A 24,643-nucleotide genomic window follows, 5' to 3' on the forward strand; every position below is an offset into this window, starting at 1 on the left:
AGTCAGGAAGGCGAACAAATCGCAGAAACTTAGTGGCACAATTATCTATCCTATGTCTAAAAAAGCCATCATTAAGTTTCTTGTGTTTCTTCAAAAAAATTGCCCCGCTTATCCAGAAGGTGGCACTCTTAAACAATCTATTTGGGAAGAAATAGGAAAATACATCCACGAGCCTCCGCGAGCCCCCCCTGAAATCCTTTATGCCTGGAGAGCTCTTATGAATGCTATTAATATTCTTTATCCTCCCTCTGACTTAACTCCTGATCCAATTCTTGATCAAAATTCGGATCAGCCTCCTCCATCTCCTAAAAATTCCCTGCATTCTTTGGAAAAAACTTCTCCACCTCCTCCTGCTGTGTATCCCCCACTTCCCCCCCTCCTTCCTGTCCTCCTCCCTACAACTCTCTTGTTTCTGATGTTAACCCTATCCACTCCAATGATCTTCCTGCTTCCTTGCCTGTTCATAATACCTTCCAGGAAGCCTTGATTCAAGGGAAAATAGATCCGGAGGATCTTTCTTGTTTTCCCATGGTCCTCCAAGCCCCGGCAAGTGGTGGAAATGCAAATCCTGCTCCTCAATCTCTGCTTTTAACATCTTCCCAACTTGCCGCTTGGCACAATGATGAGATTCAGATGGGAGCAGAGGGTTATCCCATCATGAGAAATGCTGCTTTAAATGCCTTTCGCAGGGTCCCTGATCCTTCTCAACCTTCTTTGTCTTTTAACAAAATTCTTCAAGGACCTCGTTCCAATCTTTCCCCTTTGTCTCATGGTAGCAGAGCGGGGCCTGCAGCCAGCCCCACCCCCAAGGCTGCTCCCCCCTCCACACAAACAGCTTTCCCTGTTCTGCTTTCCACTGCTTTCATCTATGAGGATCCAGGATCTGTTTTCTCTCTCCCTTTGACCGTTACGCTCCCCTGTCCGCTCTCACCTCACACGCCCATTTTACTCATCCCAAACTCCTCTTTGATCATGGAAGGGGTGGTCGCTGCCCCCTTTCTTTATGACTCATCTGCTCTTAATTGCCTCTCCCTGGCAGGCGTAGGTGATAGACCTTTTGCAATGCCTGCTAACACTATAGTAGCCACTCTTATTATTCTTCCCTCCTCCACCCCCCCATCCTCTCCTCCCTCCCTGATGGCTATTGACTGCCCTATAGAAGCTTCTAAACCTCTGTTAACAGTGTCTCTTAATGGTCGTCCTTTTACAGGACTGGTGGACACTGGAGCAGACGCCTCGGTTATTTCAAGGACTGAATGGCCCCCACAATGGCCCCTTGAACAATCACCTTCTGTCCACGGCGTTGGTGGAGCTCAAAGTGCTCAGGTCAGCTCTAATTGGCTCACGGCCACTACCCCTGATGCTTCTGCTTCTGCTTTCATCAAACCTTATATTCTTCCCCTTGCTTTCAATCTGTGGGGTCGGGATCTTTTAGGACAGCTTGGAGCTACCTTTCATATTCCGTGAATATCACTATGCCTGCCTCTCTTCCACTAACTCTTAAGTCCTCTATTCCTGTATGGGTAGATCAATGGCCACTCACTCAAGAAAAACTACACGCTCTAAACACTCTGGTCTCTGAACAATTGAGCGCTGGCCACATTGAACCATCTACTAGCCCATACAATACCCCTGTTTTTGTCATAGAAAAGAAATCTGGGAAATGGCGCCTCCTGCAGGATCTCAGGATTTTGAACACGATCATTCAGCCAATGGGTGCTTTGCAATGTGGATTTCCCAACCCAAACCTTATCCCACAGCACTTTGACCTTCTAGTTATTGACCTTAAGGATTGCTTCTTTTCCATCCCTCTTCAACCCCAAGATAGGCTTCTATTTGCTTTCACTGTCCCGGAACTGAATAATTCCAGACCCACCAAAAGGTATCAGTGGAAAGTCCTTCCTCAAGGAATGTTAAATTCTCCCACTATGTGTCAACATTATGTTGACACGGCTCTTCAGCCATATCGCAATCTATATCCTTCCTTTCTTGTGTATCATTAAATGGATGATATCTTAGTCGCAGCTGATGGCCCCAAAGGTACAGTAGCGACAACCCTTCCCATTCTCACTAGACTTTTAACTACTGCTGGTCTACACATAGCTCCTGAAAAAATACAATCTCACTATCCTTTTCAATATCTTGGTCACAAACTCCTGTCTTCTGCTGCCACTCCTGCCTTGCCTTCTCTGACTCTCCCTTCCTCTCCGACCCTTGTACAACTTCAACAATATCTCGGCACGCTCAATTGGGCACGGCCTTATCTTTCTATCACTACTGCAACCCTTTCCCCTCTATTCCATGCCCTCACGGGCTTGAAACATCCTTCAGATGTGGTTCATCTTACAAGCCGGCACTTGGAGGCACTAGCCCAAGTCAATAACGCTTTAAAGCCCGTCTGGGTGGATCGCATCATCCCTAACTGTCTGCTCTCCTTGGCTGTCTTGCCCACACCAGCCCTTTTCACAGCCATTCTTTTCCAAATTGATCCCAAGACAAAAAAGCTATACATCATCGAATGGCTTCACCTCCCTCATACTCCTAGAGCAACTGTCACCTCTAGAGCCCTTCAGCTCGCTCTGCTCTGTATCAAGGGACGTCACCGAGCAAAGGCTTTGCTCGCTCACAATCTTCAAGCTATACACATTCCTTTCAAACTCTTTCAATGGGAACCCCTTTTTCAGACGTCAGATGTATTACAGGATGCTCTGGAAAATTGGATTGGTCCTATCTCTTGCCATCTCCCTTCTGACCCCCGCTTGCAGCTAATTAAAATGATACCTATTACCTCTTCCTCTCCAGTAGTTGCTTTTCCATTAATTCAAGCCATCACAGTTTTCACTGATGGCTCTAAAACTCATGGTGCTTGTGTCTGGTATGATCAAGGTAACTGGCACAAGCAACTGACAAAGCCCCAACCATCGGCACAGCAAGCTGAATTAGCTGCTTTTAACTTAGCTTTGAAGACATTTCCTGGACAACCAATTAACATCATAACGGATAGTCTATATGTCTCCCAATTGGTCTGACATATTTTTGAGGCATATCTATCTCCTTCTATACAACCATCATTAATGACACTGTTGCTTCAGCTGCAAATGCTCATTCAATCTAGGACCCATTCTCTATTTGTAGCCCACATACGAAGTCATCAACATCTCCCAGGTTTCCTTTCAGAAGGGACCCAGGTAGCTGATACTGCCTGTAAAGTACTTCCCATCAGTATTAAGATGCCTCAACCTTCCCCTCTATTATCAGGGGAAAGTCATAGTTATTTTCATCAAAACAAAAAGGCTCTGGTTAAACAATTTGGCATTTCTCTGGAAGAAGCTACTGCAATCATACAACAATGCCCCACTTGAAGTTTGCAAGCAAAAACCCTCCCTCAAGGGATTAATCCCAGGGGCATAGAGGCTTGTGAGACATGGCAAATGGATGTCACTCAATTCTCACCTTTTGCCCCTTGGAAATACCTTCACGTGTCTATTGACACCTATTCAGGGTTCATCATGGCAACCCCTCAAAGGGGAGAAACGTCAAAGCATGTTATCAATCATTGTATTCGGACCTTCGTAGTACTGGGACCGCCAAAAAATCTAAAAACAGATAATGCACCAGCCTATATCAGCTCTCAATTCTCTGAGTTCTGCTATCACTGGTCCATTATCCACAAGTTTGGGATTGCCTACAATAGCCAGGGGCAAGCTATTGTTGAAAGGGCTCATCAAACCTTAAAATTGGCATTACAACGATACATGGGGTCAAATGGCCTTAAGGGCCCCCCTAGCCTCCCAGTATTACAAAATGTGTTAAATGTTTGTCTGTATACGCTTAACTTCCTCAATCTCACTGGCACCCCTCCCCTGTCTGCTGCGTCTCGACACTTTACTAAACCACCTGTTCCCACTTCGAGACCACTTGTCTATTATAGACAGTTACCTGATCCTGCGTGGAAAGGACCTGCCGAATTGATCACCTGGGGTCGAGGCTACGCAGCAGTCCAGCTTCCTGACAGAACTCTCTGGGTTCCTGCAAGGTGTGTCCGCCCATATCACCGCCCACAACCAGCGGAGCCATCATCTGAAAAAGATGACAGCACTTTTCTTCTTCCTGCTTGGCGGTTCGCTTCGCTGGACTGATGGGACACCCACCAGCCTTAACGCCCACAGACCATACAACATCACATGGGTCATCAAGGACGCTTTATGGACAAATACTCAACTCTACAACTAATTACACCATGATTTCTTCCTATTTCCCCAAATTACATTTTGACTTTGCTGAAATGATTATGTATTATTGACAAAAAAATTCCTTTTGTATTCAGGTACAATTGCTTCCCAAAAATTGATGTATATAACTCAGAAGATTTTGTTTCTTTACTAGAACCTAGACAATATAACCTTAGGGCAAAAAGAGAAGTAGTAACTGCTTTGACCTTAGCTGTACTGCTGGGGTTGGGGGCTTCTGGAGCGGCCACAGGTATAGCTGGCCTTGTTACTTCTGATCAGCATTTTCGCCATTTAAGCGCCACCGTAGATGCAGACTTACGCCGCATTGAACAATCTATAGTTGCTTTGCAAAACTCCCTCACTTCCCTATCTGAAGTTGTCTTACAGAATAGAAGAGGTTTAGATTTGTTGTTCCTCAAGCAGGGTGGGTTATGTGCAGCACTGAAAGAAGAATGTTGTTTTTATGCAGATAGTTCAGGAGTGGTTTTAGATTCTATGAAAGAGTTAGATAAGAGACTAAAAGAAAGGCAAAAAGAACGAGAGGCTCAACACACATGGTATCAGGGTCTGTTTAACTTCTCCCCATGGTTAACCACCTTAGTATCTGCCATTGCTGGTCCTCTTATTCTCCTACTTGTGCTCTGTACCATTGGCCCTTGTGTTTTGGGCAAAGTTTTGGCCTTCTTAAAACGCAGATTAAGCCAGTTGGATTCCAACCTGTCACGAACTCAGAAACAGGTAAATACTCTCATATCCCATACACAAGAAAAGCAACCTTTGTTATCATTCTCCTCGGACTCAGACAACGATGAAATCATCAAAAGTGTTGGTAAGGATAAAACATGCATCCTAATGCATTTGCAAGCCTCAGACTCAGAAGAGGAGGGGGCGAGCAAGAATTACCATTAGGTAGTGTTGATATCACTTTCCAAAATAAATAAAAACAGAGGAGATGTTGCAATATACTGGTACTGACTGTTACGATAAACGTGGCAATGCTCAACCTTGTAAAAGTGATGGATGGACAATGGAATGTAGCCATGTGATAAGGTGCTGTGTGGAAAGGTACTGGCTGGAGAAACGGAGAAATGAGAGTAATATGGGAGAAACGAAAGTTAAGAGTAACTGGGAGGAGCTAAGAAGTAGGGGCATAAGATACCAGCTATGGCATAGGTTTGCATTAGCATAATTATGTAGAAAGCTTCTTTGTCCTGCTATGACGTATGCATGTAGCCTATAAAAGGAGTACCCACCATTATTAGTGCCTTTTCATCCCGAGTAAACACTGGTGCCGTGTGTTTATTTATTTACCATGAGAAGGCCCAGGACTCTGAGTTCAGACCCTGTCGTCGCCAGGAGGCAGGCAGTGAAAAGCCACATGCCAGTTTCCCCGAAGGCCTTTGGCTTCCTCCCAGGTCAGATTTGTGGGAGGTATAAATTGCTCCACTTCCTTTTCTGCAGCTCCTGACAGGAGTACCCAGCCAAGCAACATGGCCTTCCTGCAGAGGCCACCCTGCACCATTCTGTGAAACAACATATTGTGATCTCTCAGAAGGATACTTTTCTTAAGTTGCTTCCAAAATGGCATAAAGAGCAGCCTCTGTAGGAAGACCACTCTTTGCATCAGCTGAGTTATCTTTCGGAAAGGCAGCTTCTGATACATACTTATATATTTTCCATCATGATCACATAGTGCATTGCATTTTTAAATTGTAAAAAATGAGCTATTTGGAGCTGGCAGAAAAAGATTGAGAGTATAACTACTGTTAGAAAGGAGAACTTTTAAGACTTCATTAGCTAAATCGTGTGGTCATAAGGGGGGTTGATACTAATGGAAAGGGGGAGGTTTATTTTGAGGACAAATAAGGAATTTTGTCAATGTTAATTACTTACCCATTGATACCTATGCAGAGACCTCAATTCTTTATGTGTTTGATTAAAAGTTTTAGAAAACATTACAGAACAATGAAGAAAATTAAGAATGTGGAAATAGCAGCTTTCTTTTTAGTAAATATGTTTACAAAGCTCTCTATAGTTCTCAGTTCTCTACATAGGAACATGAATCCAGCTTAATATAAAATAGGAAATGACCGATCCAGACAACATGGTGGATTTCTTTTATTTCCATTTTTAAAGTATCCTAATTCCAAACTTTAAGCTTGTTAATTGCCTACCATTTCAAAATTATAGTGTGGAATTAGTAGGGGGAATAGATCATGAGGTTAACAAGCCTACCAAACTGAACCTTGTGTCAGAAGTTTGTTATAATAAATACTTAAATCTTTGAAGTACGAACACACAACTATTAACTTAAGACATTGCATGTTAAGCCAAGGATTGTACTACATTTCAACGGGCAAGTCAAAAACTACATTCCAAAAATAAGTATGAGCAAACATGGATGGAAGTTATTCTTTTTAACTTATTCATACTATACAGTACTTGCTAATTCCTCTTTTCTCTCATAAAAATGGGTACAGCTTTTTTTGCATTTGTAAAGGACTGTGACCAACTTGGCATTATAGCTGCTCTTTTGATAAAACACTGGATTTGTTTAGAGCCAGCAAGCTACAGAAATGATAAAACTCCAAGCATTTTGTGTTTATTTTGTATGGTTTTAGGGGACAAAATGATTAAAGTGGTAGCTTACAAATCAGGAGACTGAGTTCTAGTTAGCCTTGTGCATGAAATATCAGCTGGGTGACTGAGCCAGTCACTCTCAATGCAACTAGTCTCACAGGGTTGTTGTGGGGAAAAATGCTGCATCAATATTTTTTTTAAAAAAAGAAAATCCTTTCAACACTTTTTTAAAAATCTCAGTCTATAAATAAAGGTATTTGGATATGTCATAAAATCTCAAAACGTATCTAAAATATTACACCCATTAAGTTTCAGGAGCTGCCTAAACTGGTGGTTCGGTCTTGCTGAATCAAATCGGGCAAGAAAGAGCATGGCATGTGGCTCGTTTTTAAGTGACTACTTTCGTTTCCGTGGTTAGAGAAAATGAAGAATACAATAGCAGCAGCAGCACCTCAGTCCTTGAAACGTTTGCACAAGCCAGCCACTTCCGAGAACTACATTTCCCAAGATTCTTCGAGGGAAAAAAATGGCAATCTGAGTAATCCGTACGAAGGGTCAGAGGCGCAACTTTCATCCGCTACACAAGGAAATGGCAGATTACATAATTACCCGTTGAAACATGTATTTAAATCTAGGCAAAACAGCAAGCGCCAACCTGTATCCCTGAGCAGGGCTACCACCCGCGCATCTGCCTAAGCTAAGATCACCGTAAGCAATGAAGCATAAACGCGCGCTCCATCGCTCTGCAGCTACACTAAAGGGCGCGGAAATGGAGAAGACGACGTTGCAGAATAAAGGGCGTGCATAAGTGCACCATCGTGCCTTCCCGTCCCTGTCCTATTGTCCCCATTTAATCGTACCTATTTTCTGTATTCTTCCTCATGTTTATACTTATACCTATTGTTTTGTAAGCGATTGACAAATCAAATAAATAAATAAATACCAGTTAAAAGGGACCTTGGAGGTCTTCTAGTCCAACCCCCTCTTCAAGCAGGAAAATATAGCGTTCCAGACAAATGGCCTGTCCAACCTCTTTCCTTGGATTTTGTTTCAGAAACCAGAGGGAAAGAAGCACCGTGTTTTAAACTGATTAGAACGCCTGGGCATCTAATCGGGATTGCCACAGCTTGGTCTCCAAAGTCGTCTTTACTTGCTGCTGACTTGTTGGAAGAACTGCTAACTTCCTACACTGCGTAAAAACATTAGTAAGTGTCTTGTGTCCTCGCGGGTTTAAAAATTGCGTCCCCCGCCCCCTCAAAAAACTCCACCAGGGAAAAAAAGTTTAGTTTAGTTTAGTTTACTTTATTGTCATTGCACCTCGTACAACGAAATCAAACACCATCTTTCGTGCACATCATGACTATGAAAATAAACAGAAACACGCATCCTTCACACTCCACACATTGAATTGAAAACCCCGATATATTGCATTAATATTGCGCTATACAGTAGAATTCAAAAGAGCTACTGTCCTGGGATAGAAGCTGTTTTTCAGCCTATTTGTCCTTGTTTTTATTATTCTGTACCGTTTCCAAGCAAGAGGCGCTGGGAAAGCACGCCAGCCAGAAAAGAGGCGATTAGTCTCTCTCTGCCTCTGGCAGCGGCTATGGCCAAAGTGCCCACCAGTCTGAGGAAATCTTTGCAGGGCACCGGGGGAAGCGAGTCCCTCTGCGCTCGCGCCGTCGGCATTGAAACCCTGGCCACGAGACCTCGCGCCATCCACGCAGCCAGCCAGCCTCCGAAAGGGAGGCCGCGCTCCACGGCCCACTTTCCCGCCAGGCAGGCTCCGCCCAATTCCAGAGGCCGGCCGCGCTCTGTGGCTCTTCCCGCCCTCCTTTGGCAGGACTTGGCTGAGCTGCTCCGCCTTCCCTTCGCCAGTCGCAGAGCTTCCCTCTCCAGCTGCCTCTCTGTAAGCCGAGCTCGCTGCCCGTCGCGTTCCTGTTTCTCCATGGAGGATTACCATAAGCCCGATCAGCAGACTCTGCTGGCCCTGAAGGACACGGCTAATCGCCTTCGCATCAACTCCATCAAGGCCACCTCGGCGGCCGGCTCCGGGTGAGCCAAAGGGGGCTTGGGAGGGAGAGGCAAGGTTGCAAAAGCGCAGGAGTGGGGCGAGGCGCACGCCGACCCTCCAAGGAGGCCTGGCATCGCAGATGCTGGAAGCGGGGGGTGGGGTGGGGTGGCGATCTGGTACAGCGGGGAAACCTTGCAAGACGTCGGTCGCACTCCCGTGGCCATCTCTTCCTCTCTTCCCACGTGCTGTGGAGAGGAGGCTTGCCCAGCTCTTGCACAAGATCGTGAAGAGTTGGGAGCACCGCTCAAATTACAGGAAGAGGCGGACGGGAGAAAAGGTGGCGGTGAAGAAAGCCTATTTTACCTTTCGATCATCCTCCAGGTCGTCACCGGAGTACCACTCTGTGCCATCATCTTGCTGTCAAACAGATGTTCAGCGCAGAGTGGCTCTTTTCCTTCCTTCCTTCCTTCCTTTCCACCGGTCCCATTCCCAACACGTCAAACAAATCTAACTTCTGAAACCAGTAACACTAAGATTTTGTCTCTGACAAAAGTGCCATTATGCAAACAATTGTCTCACGACTTCTGCAAAACCTCCCCTTCCCCCTTACATCTAGATTGTTGAGTGTTGATGTATGAAAGAAGGGTTCTCATCTTTTGAATTCATCTCCGGCTATGGAACTTCAGCTATGGAACCCAGAAATGGATAAATATTAATGCAAAAAAAAAATCCACTCAATGGTTCAGCTGTGCCTTTGCCCTTAAAATGAACATCTCTGGATTGTAATCTGACAATCCTGTCTGTTGTTGTGGGATATTTCTCCCAAAAAATTAATCTCTTTGCAGCCTGGCCAAGTTACAATGACTAGTTTTTACATATGTCACTACTTCTACCTTAAAAGCAAGTGAACAAAATAAGATGATAATTTAGGAGATTTTGGATTGCACAAAGGTTTCAAGGCTGCCTGTGGGGTAAATTTGTATTTTGAAATATTAGTGTTGAAACAGACTTTTAAGTGTTGCTTATGTTTCATAATAGCTGCAATGAAGAAATGTTGTTTGAGAACCCTATACTGTAAGTTTCAACTGTCACTTGCTACAGTAGATGGTTTATTTGATCATAAAAGCAGATGAGAAACTTAGGTATATAAACCAGAGTTGCAGATAAAATATCTCTTTAATTGTTTTATTTGTGTTTGCTTGTGTGATACAATGTCAGTGGGGATGTAGAACTTTTATTCCCCCTCCCCATGGCATCTCACTCCTGGAAAAGTAAAAAGTATGAGAAAGAAGCTTAAAAAAACCCCTTTACTTTGATTAGGTATAAGTTTGAAACAAACTGCTTGACACTTTGAGGATTCTGTTAAAATGTCTTACGTATTTTCATAAACTCCTGATGACTCCTAGCAATGCTTATAAAGTTCTGTATAAATATTACTGTTTTAAAATGAAAATCTTGTTCTGCTTTAGAATTTTTGTATTTTGTTATGTGGTTATTTTTCATGTGGAAAAGTGGGAAGTATATTTTACAAATAAGAATAAATAAGCAATTTTAAATTTTAATCACTTTGCATTTTATAAAGAAATAGCTACAAAGAGATGGATTGTTACCTCTTCATTCTTTCTGTCACAAATATGCATGCTGTATTAAATACAGTATTGGATACTGTCCCATTTATTTTGTAGAAGGTATTACTTAATTTGTGAGAAGTAAGGTCAGTTACAGTGGAAAAATGAACAAATAGGAAATTGCTTCCTCATGGTGAAGCAGAATTATGGTGCTCTTTGGGAGGAAGTTGTACTGTACTTCATACTGTTGATGTGTTGTTGCAATAGCTGTATCAAAATAGTATCCATTTTATTTTCTACAGCTAGACTTCCACAATTGTTAATAGGCTATAACAGGCTTGTAGTTTTTGTGTGATATAGCTGGACTGAAGAGAGAAGGCTTTGGAAAAAGTTAAGAACTCCCTAGCTACGTAGATGCAGGAGTTTCAGGAAATTCCATGTGGTTAGCAGCACTTACTTTAACTGGAAAAAAAGCCATAGAAAAGGCATTAGCAAAGCCTCCTTTTGTCAAGCCCTTATTGGTGTGGCATCATAGGCTGCCTCAATTGTTGCTTTCTTTGTCAGTGTCTGAAATGATGCCCACTTGTTGCTTATCATAGGTGTGCATCTTTAATCCAATTTTGTGATGCATACTTGTATATAGTAAATACAAACTCGTGTAAAAGTTCTGGCTACCTACTGTATGCTTTCAGGTTATTTTTCATTTCCTTTGGCTATTTTTGTCTTGCCATAATTTCTGCCTCTCGTGGATTTTTGCTTAGTCAACTGTGCGTGTTAAACAAGAATTTTAGTATGCAGCTCTGTTTGATTTGGGTGTGTTGAAAGTGCTTTTGTGTTAATGCAAACAGTTTGGGTGTCCTAGAGCTAACAGAATTTGATCTTTGAATGACTTGTTATTTCAGAGAGTAAAAAGCACAATTAATTGATGGAGTACTTTAAAGAAAATTTTTATAAGATAATTTGAAAAAAAATCTTATCTCTTTAACATTTATGTTGCATATATAAATTGAACATACATAAATCAGTTTTCATAAGAACTTGTGATTTATTAAATTTAAAAGCTTAGGTCATACTTTATAATTTAAATTCCAATGCTAGGTGGGGTTTGAAATAAAATTCATTTATTCTGAGACACAGATTTTAAATGCTTCAATTCATTTGGAAAACCTTGTACAAAATAATAAAAATTGTAAGTCTTTTTTTTTGTAACATCAGTTTTCCTGCAGTCAAATTCTAAACTGATATTTTAGTCCATTGCACTTAATGAGACTTGAATTTCTAGTGATTAGATCTGTAAATGCAAACATTTATTTCCTAATGAGTGAATTAATTAGTTTTCAATATTTTTTTATTAATTCAGCTTTATGGTGCTATCATTTAAAGTGTTAACAATATTATAGGTCCTCTACCAATGTAAATTAAAAATGTATTGATCTAAATATATATGACCAGAGCTATATTAGTTACAACAGTGCAAAACTGAGCTCTGCTATACAAAAGCTTGTGCCAGAATAAATATATTATTTTGTAAGACTTGATTCTGGCCTTGGGTAGTGTCTGTTGCTGATTTTTTTTTCCTGTAAACTGTTTTAATCTGTGTTTCTTTCCTTCTACTTGTTTACCAATAGGTTTGTAAAAATCTTTTCCCCAAAGCAGCAATTCTTTAGAGAGATGGTTAAGTATAAAATTTATAAGATCTAAGAAATGGGCATTAAGCAAGCATGTTAGGAGTATTTATTAACTGCCATGTATAAATACACATACTAATTTGTGATGATTTCTGTCTTAAATTGAATTTCTATTGTGCAAATACTTACCAAGAGGTGGACACTAACCTTTATTTACTTCATGTGTTTTAAAAATGTTTGCATGTGTTTTTAAAATTAGTAGCATGTGTAGTGCTTATAAGTGGATTAGTCTTAAGATACAATATATAATTGATACAATGATCACAAACCTATTTTACAGAGTTATATTAATATCATGTAACTTATTTAAGATGAGTTAAATTTTTATAGTGTTAAAATGCTAACAAATAAAAAACAAATCAAAATATATAATATAGTTATTCTATAAATAGGGTATTTTATCAAGGCAATATAGAGTAATAGTTAAGTTCACCAGCTTATCTGCAGTTACACTAAATCATTACCGAAATATATTGGCTTATTATATATGGAAACAAATATATCTGCAACCTGCAGCATATCTTTCTAGAAATTTTTTTGGGAGAGGTAGATTTTACCTGGAGCAGACAGTTCTGAAGGTAATGAAGATCCAAGGCATAAAAGACTTCATATTAAAAAAAAGAATCTAGTTTGTGAATTGAACATAGAAGCCAACTGGCAACAGTGCAGGTTCTGCAAAATTGGCATTTGCTGTATTTATTCTGTTTCTTCCCAGTCAGCATGTGCATTTTTGTGCACATGCATTCCACTGCATTTTTGTGTCAGCTGCAGTTTCCAAAATACCTTCAGGGGCTGCCCCATATAAATTAAATTGAGGTAATCCAAGTGAAAGATGATAAGAAAAGGCATTACTGTTGGCCAGTGGATGCAATGTCTGGCGACATTTATGGGGTTCACCTAAAACTATAAATGTAGAGCAATAAATATGTGAATGGTAATATTGTTTAAAATGAAGATAGTGTGTACAAAGTGAGAGAACATATTCTTACTGGATGTATTTTTGCAAGTTTCTTTCTGCACGTTTTTCTTGGAAAGATGCTTGAAAATTAAAAAATTAATAATACACACATACACACATTGTATATATACCAGTAGTTAGGGATTGTTATGTTCTTGGTAAGAGAAAGGATTGTCCCTAGTTAAAAAAAAATACAGAAAACAGGATTTATTGATATGATTTTATTTTATTTTTATCCTGCCTTTATTACTTTATAAGAAACTCAATGCAGTGAACAGAAAATATACTCCTTCCTCCTCTTATTTTCCTACCACAACAACCCTGTTTAGCTAGGTTTCAACTATTTATTAAGTAGACTTCATTAACACAGCAATTGCTGATTTTGATGACACTTTAAAAAAGAATGATGCTACTGTCTCTCCTATTACTAAGGGAAATAATTAAATAACCATTTTAGGTAAAAGAAGACAAGAATCTGCATTCGCTTAAGATAGCACCATTACATACATATTTTCCAGTAGAAGATTAGAAAATGAGCATGCTAGTGTTTCAACTACGGAATGTTTCTTGACAAGAAATTGCTGTTGTAAAATTTCATGTATTTTGACTTCCAGACACCCCACATCATGTTGCAGTGCTGCCGAAATTATGTCTGTGCTGTTTTTTCACACTATGAGATATAAACCACAGGACCCCAGACATCCCAGCAATGACCGATTTATTCTCTCCAAGGTAAGAGCTAGAACTTTTTAGGCAGTATTTCCCCATTTTTCTAACGGGCAGTTTTGAATGAATATTCAATTTCTTAACATTAGTGGGGGAGAATAAATTTCTCTGCAGAATTGTTATATAATGGTATAAAAATGTGGAAAAAAATCTGTACTGACTTCTGGATTTTTGACTGCAACTCGCTATTGAGCTGTTGGGACGTTAATTTAAATCCAGAAAAATTAGCCAAATTTAATCCAGTTCAGACAGATGGGTTAGCTTTCCATTTCTTTGGCAATTCTCTGTGACTGAGAAAAATAGGAATAGTCTTAGTCTGTTGGGGAGAAATGAATAAGCAAATCAGAAAGTTCCATGGATTTTATATGAAGAGTTATTTGGGATTCTTTACATAAATAAAATAAATAATAGTTATAACCATAATCTTCTCCTTAGCTTCTTTAGAGTCAGCCATCTTTGCAGTTGTAGATGTAACTTCACTGTTAACTTCTTTTATTGTTCATTAACTCTAGCTAGAGTTTTTTTGTATGTTTTGCAGATTATTCTAAGCATTAATGTGATATAGTTGTTTCATGGTTCTGAGTTTTCCTAAGATGTTTTGTAAATCCTAGACTTTATTTTTTTCTTGTAGGGTCATGCAGCACCAATCTTGTATGCTGTTTGGGCTGAGGCAGGCTTCATTCAGGAACCAGAGTTGCTGAAACTGAGAAAAATTGATTCCATTTTAGAAGGACATCCTGTCCCTGTAAGTATTTTAGAAAACACAGTCTCCTTTTAATCTGAAGTTTCAGTGACTCTTGCAGAACTATGCAACATGTTGTGGTTATTTTAGCCAATAAAAATTAATTCACAAATGCAAATAAAGAAAATTAAGGAATTTTCAATGAATTAAAACAAGTAAAAAAAAAATTCTGCAAAACCTTGTTTTAATTGATTAAGGAAAGGAAGTGCTTGTTATATACAAACGTATGCTAAATAAGGTATATAGTGGCAAGTTACATAATTGATGACATAATGAAATACATGACACCATATCCATCAATTTAATACTAATGTCAATAGGCAAATTATTGAATTGCCACAATGCCAAATTTTGGGTTTGGGCTCAGTTAGGGTTTTCTGTATTACATTTTTACCACTGCATGGTTGTGCAATCCAGGTATGGATATCCTACTGCATGATTTCTGATGTTTTTATTACCTCCATATATTGTGATTGTGTATCTTGGATTCAAGAATCTAATTTGATCTTTGGGACACATGTAGTCCTTGATCTACAATGGCAACTGGTACAGAAATTTCTATTGCTTAGTGATGCAGTCGTAAAATGAAACCATATCAGTTAGCCGTTGGAAATGCAAACAAGCCTAAGGTACTTTTTTCCATGTCTGGTGGTTATGCCCGGAAATCAAAAATTATTGGATCAAAATGCAAAAAATGGCTAAATGAAATCACCCCCTGTTGAATAGAGTTGAAGCCTGAATTGCTTCTCCTGGGAATTATTAAGGGTAAATACCCCCAAAAGATTAAATATTTGATTATACATATTATTATGGCAGCAAGAATTGTACTAGCACAAGCTTAGAAAATGTCTACCATACTGTCAGACTGTTTAATAATCCAAAAAATGTTTGAATATGCAGAAATGGATAGACTCACCATAGAACTGAATAACAAGGAAGACTCAGATTACTATTTAACTTGGAACAATTGGTATAAATGGATAGACAATAGAAATATGAAAGGTATGGGTTAAAAATAAACTACAAGCTTTGTATACCCATATGATTAATGAGAACCTGTTGAAATGTATGAATATTTGGAATGTATGAATATATCCAACATTTTTATACTGTCAGAGAACAATGGTGAATTGTATCAACCTATTTTTCTTTTTATAGACATATTTGTATTTTAATATTCTAATTTCAATAAAGGCTTTTTGAAAATGGAAAAGAAAAGAAATCACATCAGTTAGGGCTGGCAATCACTACGGTTCCAGTTGCCGTTGGCAATTGAATCCCATAATCATTAGGTGAGGCAACTTCTTTCCAACTTGCCACAACCAAAGTCAGGAGGGAAGCTGGCAGAAAGTACTGGGCTTGTGGGCAGGTAAATGGTGGTGTGCAGCAGGCGTAGAAAGGCTAGGGAGGTTGCAAAGAGATGTGAATGAGATATTGTGTGGGTCAGGAAGGGTATGTTGAGTAGCCAATGTATTTGGAGTGCAGAGGGGATGGGTGTGCAGAAGCAGGAGATTTATCTTAGTGATTTGCAACCTTCCCTACCAGCTTTTTCTTTGACTTTCTGGGGAAGTTGGCAAGGATGATTGCAAACGATGATCACATGATCACAGTGCACTGCAACCAATCATAAGTGCAAACAAAATGCCTGAAACTCAGATCACAATCACAAGACCAAAGGGCTGCTGGAACAGTTGGATCTCCATGGACTGGCTGTAACCCCTATTTGTTCAGTGCTATCATATCTTTGAAAAGTCACTGAATGAATGGTTGTAAATTGAGGATTGCCTGTATTCTTGTGTCCATATAGAACAACAAACACAAAGAGATGTACCCCAACTTTGTTCTGCTTTACCCAGCATCATCTGCAAAACAGCATTGTGAAATTGCAGTACAAGCTCTGTCCCTTTTTAGTATGCGTGCAAAGCTGCTATATATACAGAAAAGTCATAATGCTTGTGTTGCTATTCCAACACTGCTATTTTCAACAGTCTTAACTCTTCTGGTCCCTCATCCCAACTGATCTAAAAGAAAAAAAAAATTGCTTGACAAAATCACTGCTACATTGTCCCAGGAATACCTAATGAAAATAAAATATTTCTTTCCTCTAATTTTTATTCTTGGTACAATCTTTATTCATGATAACATAGTAATATGACCAGTGCAACTGGCTTGCTTTTGTTATATTTATTAATAAATATATTCCGTTAATGTTGGCAGATGCTAGAACTATAAATATTCTTTGGGTGTTCGTGGCAAAGGATCAGAATCTTAATATTTGTAAATTGGAGGTTCTGTTTGTTGGATTGTTGCTTTCTTGTTTTTCTAGAAACAAGCTTTCACTGATGTAGCTACTGGATCACTTGGCCAAGGATTGGGTGCTGCCTGTGGCATGGCTTATACTGGGAAATACTTTGACAAAGCCAGGTAATTTTATTTCCAACTTCACTAAATTATATAAAATTGAATGAATGAAGTTCTACTTATTATCAATAATGATGTTTCCTTTCTTAGTTTATTACTTTTAGATTTATTTCTAAAATCGCAGATAATGGTAACATTCTATATAATAGAAATATGAATGAGCCTTTTATTTCTGTATGCAGGTCCTTTTCAGTTCAGTGAACAAACTTCAAAGTCTTCCATTAACACTTGTTATTTGAATTTGCAAACTATGATTACTAGATACCAGTCTTCTTAACTTATATCTTGGAATAGCTTTGCTCTTAATTTGATTACAGTACACAGAAATGCTAAAGCCAGCATATTGTCTTCAGATTCAATAATAATTGTTCCTGTCACCATCCAGATATGCTTTATTTAGGCAAAAGCAGTTCATAATCTTTAGTTTGCATGATGGGAATTTTGTACAAAAGATGTTAAGGAAACATGACAATGTAGAACAAAAGTGGGTGTAGAGAAATAACAGAGTTATTGTATTATGCAATCCTTGAATTGCTCAAGGGAAGGAATGTTTGGCAATAAATCATTACTGACTTGAAGTTCTTCACATGTTATTCAAAAATGGATATTGTAAAGTCATGTCTGCACTGGAAAATTAATACATCTTACAGAAGAAAAAATGTATTTTCAATCTGTACATTTAACTTGCTTGAAAGCATTTCTTTGAAAAAGATTGACTGCTCTTATATAATCTCACTGGTGTTTTTATGCTTTTATGCTTAACCTTGTTTGTTTGCTATTTCTAAACAGTGTGGAAAGTAGCTAGCATTTCATAAGACTTTAACTTAACTGAGCTTAGATTGCAAATATTTTTTAATTTCTGCTGCTATTTTAGTACATTCATGTTACACACACACACACACACCTGTATATAATTTGTACAGTATTTATGATGTTTGAGGAGAATGACAAATCTTGGAAAAAGCAATGCAATCTTCTAAAAACAATTGAAAAAATATGCATGAATCCAAACCATAATTTGTATTTTTTGTAAATTCATGAAATACTAACCCTGTGAGAAGATTATTTGAGGTTTCCAGCTATTTTACTTTCTATGCCTCCTGAATCTTTTAACAGTGTGTGGTAGATTAAAATTGATGATGCCTTTCCCACAAGAGTGACAGGACTTCTGAATTTCAATCAGTTAGTGTAGAAGTTTTGCCAGAAAAAGCTCAGTGTTCTTCCAAACAATACTTAAAATAGCAATAGCCGTATTAAGTAATGCCAAATTCACATTACCTGTCTAACCTTTGCTGTACCTCCCAGTAGCTGACACTATATGTAGGAATGTGCAGATTATCAGAGGATACTTGAGCTTTGCCAAGATATTGAGCAAATAATTCCCTTTTAAGTTATTTATGAAGCAGTATGATCTCACTACTTCTAAAATGAAATAAAGCAAACATATAGGGGCTGTGGAGTAACCCTTTTCCATACTATTGGCCAAAGTGCTCTCAGGCTGAGATGCTTCAGCGTTGCTGTGGGAGTTTCTGTAGGGTCCACCAAAGCCACCAACCTGATGCTGCCTCCAGTGGCCTTTCAGACTGGGCAATTTGGCACATGCTGACCAAAGCTGTTTAGTCTGAAAATATTTTGGCTTGCCTAAAATCCGCCTTCTTCCAAAGGGCTGACCCACGTGGTTTGGGGATCATGAATTGCCTTGTCAAGTTGAATCTTGTAACAGTTTTGATCAAGAGAATCCTGTTATGTCCACAGCACAAAGTTCTTCATGAAAGTGAAGCTCAGTCACTACAACAGGCCTAATAATCTTTATTATTTTGTGATAAAGATGGAGAGAAAATAATGTATGCTTCCTTTGAACATTATCTCCAGATGATTCATGCTAAGTAAACTAAACCTTTTGCAGTGTTAAAAGACAAACCTGGAGGGAGTATTTCTTCCCAACCCAAAATATTACAGGCTATTACCTTCAAAGCTTTTGGAAAAACATGTCCTTTTTCCTTTGAAGTCAGGCTGATAATTGCTTTATTGTACATGAATACTATTTATTAATAAAACAAATGAATTAAAACACAACATTTTGCACACATTGTTGGAGTTCAGAGTCATCCTATACAGCAGTGGTCCCCAACCTTTTTTGTACCAGGGACCAGTTTCACGCAGAAACACTTTTTCAAGGACCGGGTAGGGGCGTGAAGGTTCCAATAACAGTAAATAAATAAGTGATGAACCCGTAACTTACCCTTTCCAAAAAAACTCTCCAGTGAACTCTGTTTCTGGCTCATTTTGCGAGGGCTAGCTTGCATTGCTGATGCAGGATAAATACGCGCCAAAGAGTCAAGCGCGGAAGTTAGGCGAGGGCGGAAGTGGTTGTCTTTCAAAATAAGACACCCGAAAGCAAAAACATATTTTTATATAGATTTTAATCACGATTATTCATTCTTTGTGGCCCGGTACAAAATGATCCACGAACCGGTACCGGTCCGGGGCCCGGTGGTTGGGGACCCCTGCTATACAGTATTTGTTTATGTTACCCAACAGGATAATCAATACATTATATTGTAATAAAATGTGTACAATTATATTTATAATAGTATAATAATATATTGTAGTCAATTGTATGGTTTCTATTCTCCAGATTCTAGGCAGCTTGCAATTATAAAAAAAGTTCTACCACTGCTAGTCACCTTAGTGGAATGTTCCACACAATGATCCAGCAAAAAAAAAACAATGCTCTTGCAAATATCCTACTTTTTTAACATGGTGGAAGCCATCCATAAACTGGGAGGCAAGTTGTTCCAAAGTAAGAGGAGGGCTACTTAGGTGATTCTCTAAGGCTCCTACAGTGCTACCTCTTCTCTGCTATGTACTGTCTGGGTGGATTGTTTCTAGAGAAGATAGTTTAAACAAGTAGGTTTTGTAAATACCAATTAGACTTGAAAGTCTACTTGCAACTAATAATGTATCCAAAGTGTAGGTGTTACTCTAATAAAGTGGTTTGCAGCAGCCAGCAAGTAGGCCAACAATAGCATTTTGTGCCAGCCCTAGTTCCCAGGTCACCTTTAAGGACAGTTGCTTGGCAGAACAAATTTCAGAGGTCTAATTCCTCCACATGACAAGCACATGAATCACTATTGTGACTACTTCCTGGTCCAGGAAAAGTCACAACTGGCAAGCCGGTCAAGATGCCTGAAGGTTGTTTTTTTTTAATAAAGTTTTATTTGGGTTTTCACACACAAAATACAAGTAAAACATCTTTTTTGAAAATAGCATGGTCCCGGGTTGAACTTCTTTATACAGACACAAAACTCAATTTCATGCTCCTTTTTGTATTCTATTCCATATCTTATACTATTTTACATTTTCTATATAGTTTTTCCCCTCTTTTAATTTTCTCAATTCTATTTTGATTATCTCATCTCAATTCAAATCATTATATTTAGACTTTTGTCTGTTCTGTTTCAATTTCATATTATCTTTTCTCATTAAACAAATTTTCTCCTGTAGTTACTAATTGGAGTATGACACCTTTATATCTTTTAATTACATCCATTCAACTCTTATTTAAACTTCAATATATACCTTAAGTTTATGACCTTCAATATAATACATAATACATAACTTCCAATCGAATTCTGCTTGGTACATTCTTATAATACACACTATATTCTTTAAAAAAATGGAAGATTGTAAATATATGTAATTATAAACATCATTCCATTCCAGTTCAGTTCTATCATTGATAATAATTAAAATCTTAACATCTTTAACACTTCTTTTCAATTAAATATCATACTTCCTTAAAAACACATATAATCTCCATAATTAATTTTTCCCTTATTTTTCTTCATATCTGTTTTATAAATCATTAAATATACCTTTTGTTACATTTATTTATTGACAAGCATTCCACTGAATTACAATAGCTATTTTATCAGACATTTTAATCATACATTGTTTCATATTTTCTAAAATTATTTCTGCTTCTAGTATAATTATACTATCTTATGTACCTTTGCAGAATCCCTTTTTCCACTAAGTTTTCACCCATTATCTCTAAATAGGCCCTGTTTCTCTATATTTTGCTTCTGTCCTTTATAACTTCTTTTCCTTTCTTTTTTCCCTCTTATCTTCTTCCTCCCCTTTTTACCCCCTTGTCTCTCTACTTCTAATTCTCTCTTCTGCATTTCCCTCTTCTGTTGTTTTCTGATTTGATACTTATTTTTCAATCTATTTATTTGGGGGGAGGGGAAGTTGTTTTTCCCAATCTTAAACTTTCCATTCTCTTTCCCCCCTTTCCTTTTTTTCCCCATCTAAGATTACTTGTTCATTAAAGGTGGCTTCTTCTTTGTCGCAATCTTCTTGTTCTGCAGGCATTTCTTGTTGTTTCTCATAGTTCCAAATCTCCATTTCTAAGAACTGAAATACGAAGCCAAAAGAACCTCTCCCTTCTTGTGCATCTTCTTTGTACTTTTTAAGTTCCATTTTCGGTTCTTCTAAAAGTGGAGCCATTTTAAACAGTTTTAAACAACCACCCGATTGATTTTAGTCATTCAAAACAATAACCAAGAATCCAGAAATCATCAAGTAATCCAGATAGTCCCCAGTTATATCTTCTTATTTCTTTTTCGACTTTCTCTTCCTGGGGTTTTTGTTGCGATATTTCAGTTAGAATGTATCTTTTGGAAGTCTTGTTAAGATTTTGCTGTAAGTTCTTTTTTAATTCCAGGCAGTCTCCTCCCTTCCAGATCCTACTCTTTTATTCTTTTTCTCTCCTTTCCTGTTTTCAAAAGCTTTTAATTTTCCAGAAATCTTTATTATCCCTTTGACTTTTTATTTTCAGCATTAAATGCCTATTGATGTCAAAGTGGATTTTTTTCCAATTTCTTGCTTAAGTCTCTTAGCTGTCAGTATAGGAAAAGGAGAAAAACAAATCTTTTCCCTTTTCTCTCTCCTTCGCAACTTAAAAATCTTCTTAGGGAACAATGTTATTGTTTTTTAACAGTTTCAATTCCAGGGTACCTTATTTGTTGCTTTTGCTGTTTGACCCGGTCAACCAAAACTTTCTCTTCTTATCTTCCTCCTGCACATTCTTTTCCAGTCGAGTTCTTCTTTGTGGTGGCCATTTCTGACCACCGCTGCAACCGTCTTCGGGAAAGGGAGTAATGGCCAGCTGGGGAGGAGAGATGTGGTTCTCTTCAACCCTGCTGGAGGTCTCCCCCCTCTTCACCACCTCTACGGGGTGGCTTAGCCCCGAAACCAGCCGGCTCGGGGCGCTCCAGCGGCGCTCACGGATCAAAGCCTCGCAGAGACGAGGTCTTGGTCTGTCGCTGAAGAAGCTCAAACCGGAAGTCCGATCAAGATGCCTGAAGGTTTTCTTGATCATGGTGTCCACCTGCTGCCTTAGCAGGAGCCAAGTAAAAGCTCCAGATAGTGCATCTGCTTATTCAGGGAATGTGTAACCCCAGTCATATCAATAGATGGAATCCAGGTTTCTCTACAAAGATAATTCTATCTTCAACCTAAAGCTTTCACTGATACTGCATCTAGAACCTGGGCTGAGACTGGGAAGCCAGGAAAGAGGATTGAAACTAAATTTCCTATAACTTCCATTGTAATGGCCACCTCACATTTAATATTTCCTGTAGCTGCTGCTACTTAATCCTTCTACTCTCTAACCCCCTCAATCCCTCTAGCTTTTCTCAACTTTCATCCCTGACATAGTTTCTAATAGCATTCCCCAAGTGGTCACAATAAGAAGCTATGTGGACATCCTGTCACTATCTGTGCCCTCTACCTGCTCTTCCCTCTTCTGACAGCTGGATTTCCTGCCCTGGATTCTCTCTAGGGCAGGGGTGTTTAACTTGTGCTGTCACCTTGTTGGCACATGACGTATCACGACTTTTCCCCCCCTTTGCTAAAATGGGGTAGGCGTGGCCAGCTCGTAACACCTCCGGCCTGCAGGCCACAAGTTTGACATCCCTAATCTAGGGCCCCCCACTATCTTCCCTGCCTCTGACCCGAGTTGTGATCTTCCTTCATTCCTAATTTTTGGAACTGTACGTAAGCTCAAGTCCAGTCAGTGGCCTAGAGGTGGAGCTCTCGCCTCACAATCAAGAGGCTGTGAGTTTGATCCTAGGTAGAGGCTAATATTTGGAATAGACTCTCTTGCTCAAGCAGTGGGTTGGACTATATGACCACCAAGGTCCCTTCCAACTCTGTTATTCTATAACTGTTGCTGCTGTAAGTTGCCAGAGCTGTTTACCATTTAATGATCTATTGAGTGGAGTCTTGTGATTTCTTTTTGCTTTGCTTTTTAGAGAGGAGCTGTCCCAGAAGAGAGCAGTTTTAGCTGATAATCAAGAAAGGTGGTGCTTCTTCCCATAGCCCAGAGGGATTTTCATTTGAATGATAATAAGGAGGGAAAGATCAAACCATTCTTTGAATGGAAAGAATGTTCATGGGAAGCTGTTACTTGTTAAAATCAACTACAAGCAATTACCATTGTATTTGTTTTGGAGGGAGTGAAATTAAAGGTGTCATTTCCTTGATATGTGGAAATACCATACAAATACAATTTGTCAATTTTGAAATGAGGAAGTAAGCTGTACTTGTTCTGCATGGAAGAGCTGCAGTTTTTCAGTAGTTTTGCTGAGTCACAGTGATGATGCTTTAAAAGGCAGCCGAGGTTTAGAATCATTGTTAGAACCCATATTTCCTAAGATTTTTTTCATTATCTGATCTTAATATATCATAACATTTCTTTAAATATCTACAGGTGTAATTTCAAGATGAGGTTGTAAATGAGAAATAATTCAGTGATTATTTATTCATGAGTGTTAAAATGGGGGTTGTAAGTAAGAAATAATTCATATTTCTGATTATTTCTTGGTGCTCTTACTTGATTTCTTCACAAATGCTCAGGACTGTTTAACTGCAACACTGCAAGGGGAGAAAGAAAAGAAAGAAAAATATTAATGTTAGTTACTTTAGGAGGGCTTGAATTTAGTTCACAATAATCCTTGGGCAGAACTGAAACCGGAGCTTTTCTTATTGGGAATCTTACCAGATGTTTATAGTAAAGATTTGAAATACTTGATTGTAAATGTATTGACTGCGGCTAGGATTGTATTTGCAAAAAATTGGAAAAATGAGAAAATTCCATTGCAGGAGGAAGTTATTAAGAAAATATTGGAATGTGCTGAGATGAGTAAATTGACATTTGAAATTAGAGAGCAAGAAGATAAACAATTTTATACAATTTGGGACCTTTTCTATCAATGGCTGGATGATGAAATACAAAAATAGAATATTTAGAATGTTAGGTAATAAGGAATATTATTGACTTTTCTTCTCCCTTTTCTTTTGCTACTTGACATTACATTTATAAAATGTTTTTTTTCTTTTTTCTTAAGATAGAATAGGTATGATTATATGATTTGTTATAGAATAAATTACTTAAATCATAGTTATCTCATAAGGCATGATTGAATAAAAGTATAGTCAAATCTTTTTTTTTTCAATAATGATATGTGGATATATAAGTTTGAATTGATAATAAGAGTTATTATGTAATGTATTTGTAATTGTGACTACGAAATGAATGCACAAAACTGATGAACCAACCGACACACTGTTTGTATATAAGTATCGAAGAGAGCAGATGTTTTTATGTTTTTGTTTGGTTGTTTGTTTGTTAAAAAACCAATAAAAT

General features: G+C 38.5%; 2 protein-coding genes across 2 annotated transcripts in view; both read left to right on the forward strand.

Moving 5' to 3' along the window:
- Positions 1-7,758, forward strand: part of DCP1A (decapping mRNA 1A) — a 43,647-nt gene extending 35,889 nt beyond the window's left edge. The window contains exon 10 of the mRNA XM_026723891.2: positions 7,122-7,758. Within this exon, the coding sequence (XP_026579676.1) occupies positions 7,122-7,160 (39 nt within the window). The 3' untranslated portion in view covers positions 7,161-7,758. The remainder of the gene's footprint in view (positions 1-7,121) is intronic.
- An 875-nt stretch (positions 7,759-8,633) lies between these two features.
- TKT (transketolase) overlaps positions 8,634-24,643 on the forward strand; it is a 31,510-nt gene continuing 15,500 nt past the window's right edge. The window contains exons 1-4 of the mRNA XM_026723903.2: positions 8,634-8,867; positions 13,655-13,772; positions 14,398-14,511; positions 16,835-16,932. Of these exons, the coding sequence (XP_026579688.1) occupies positions 8,761-8,867; positions 13,655-13,772; positions 14,398-14,511; positions 16,835-16,932 (437 nt within the window). The 5' untranslated portion in view covers positions 8,634-8,760. The remainder of the gene's footprint in view (positions 8,868-13,654; positions 13,773-14,397; positions 14,512-16,834; positions 16,933-24,643) is intronic.

Source organism: Pseudonaja textilis, chromosome 2 (genome assembly GCF_049901715.1).
Source record: "Pseudonaja textilis isolate UNSWEBS1 chromosome 2, rPseTex1.2, whole genome shotgun sequence".
Taxonomy (NCBI): Eukaryota; Metazoa; Chordata; class Lepidosauria; order Squamata; family Elapidae; genus Pseudonaja; species Pseudonaja textilis.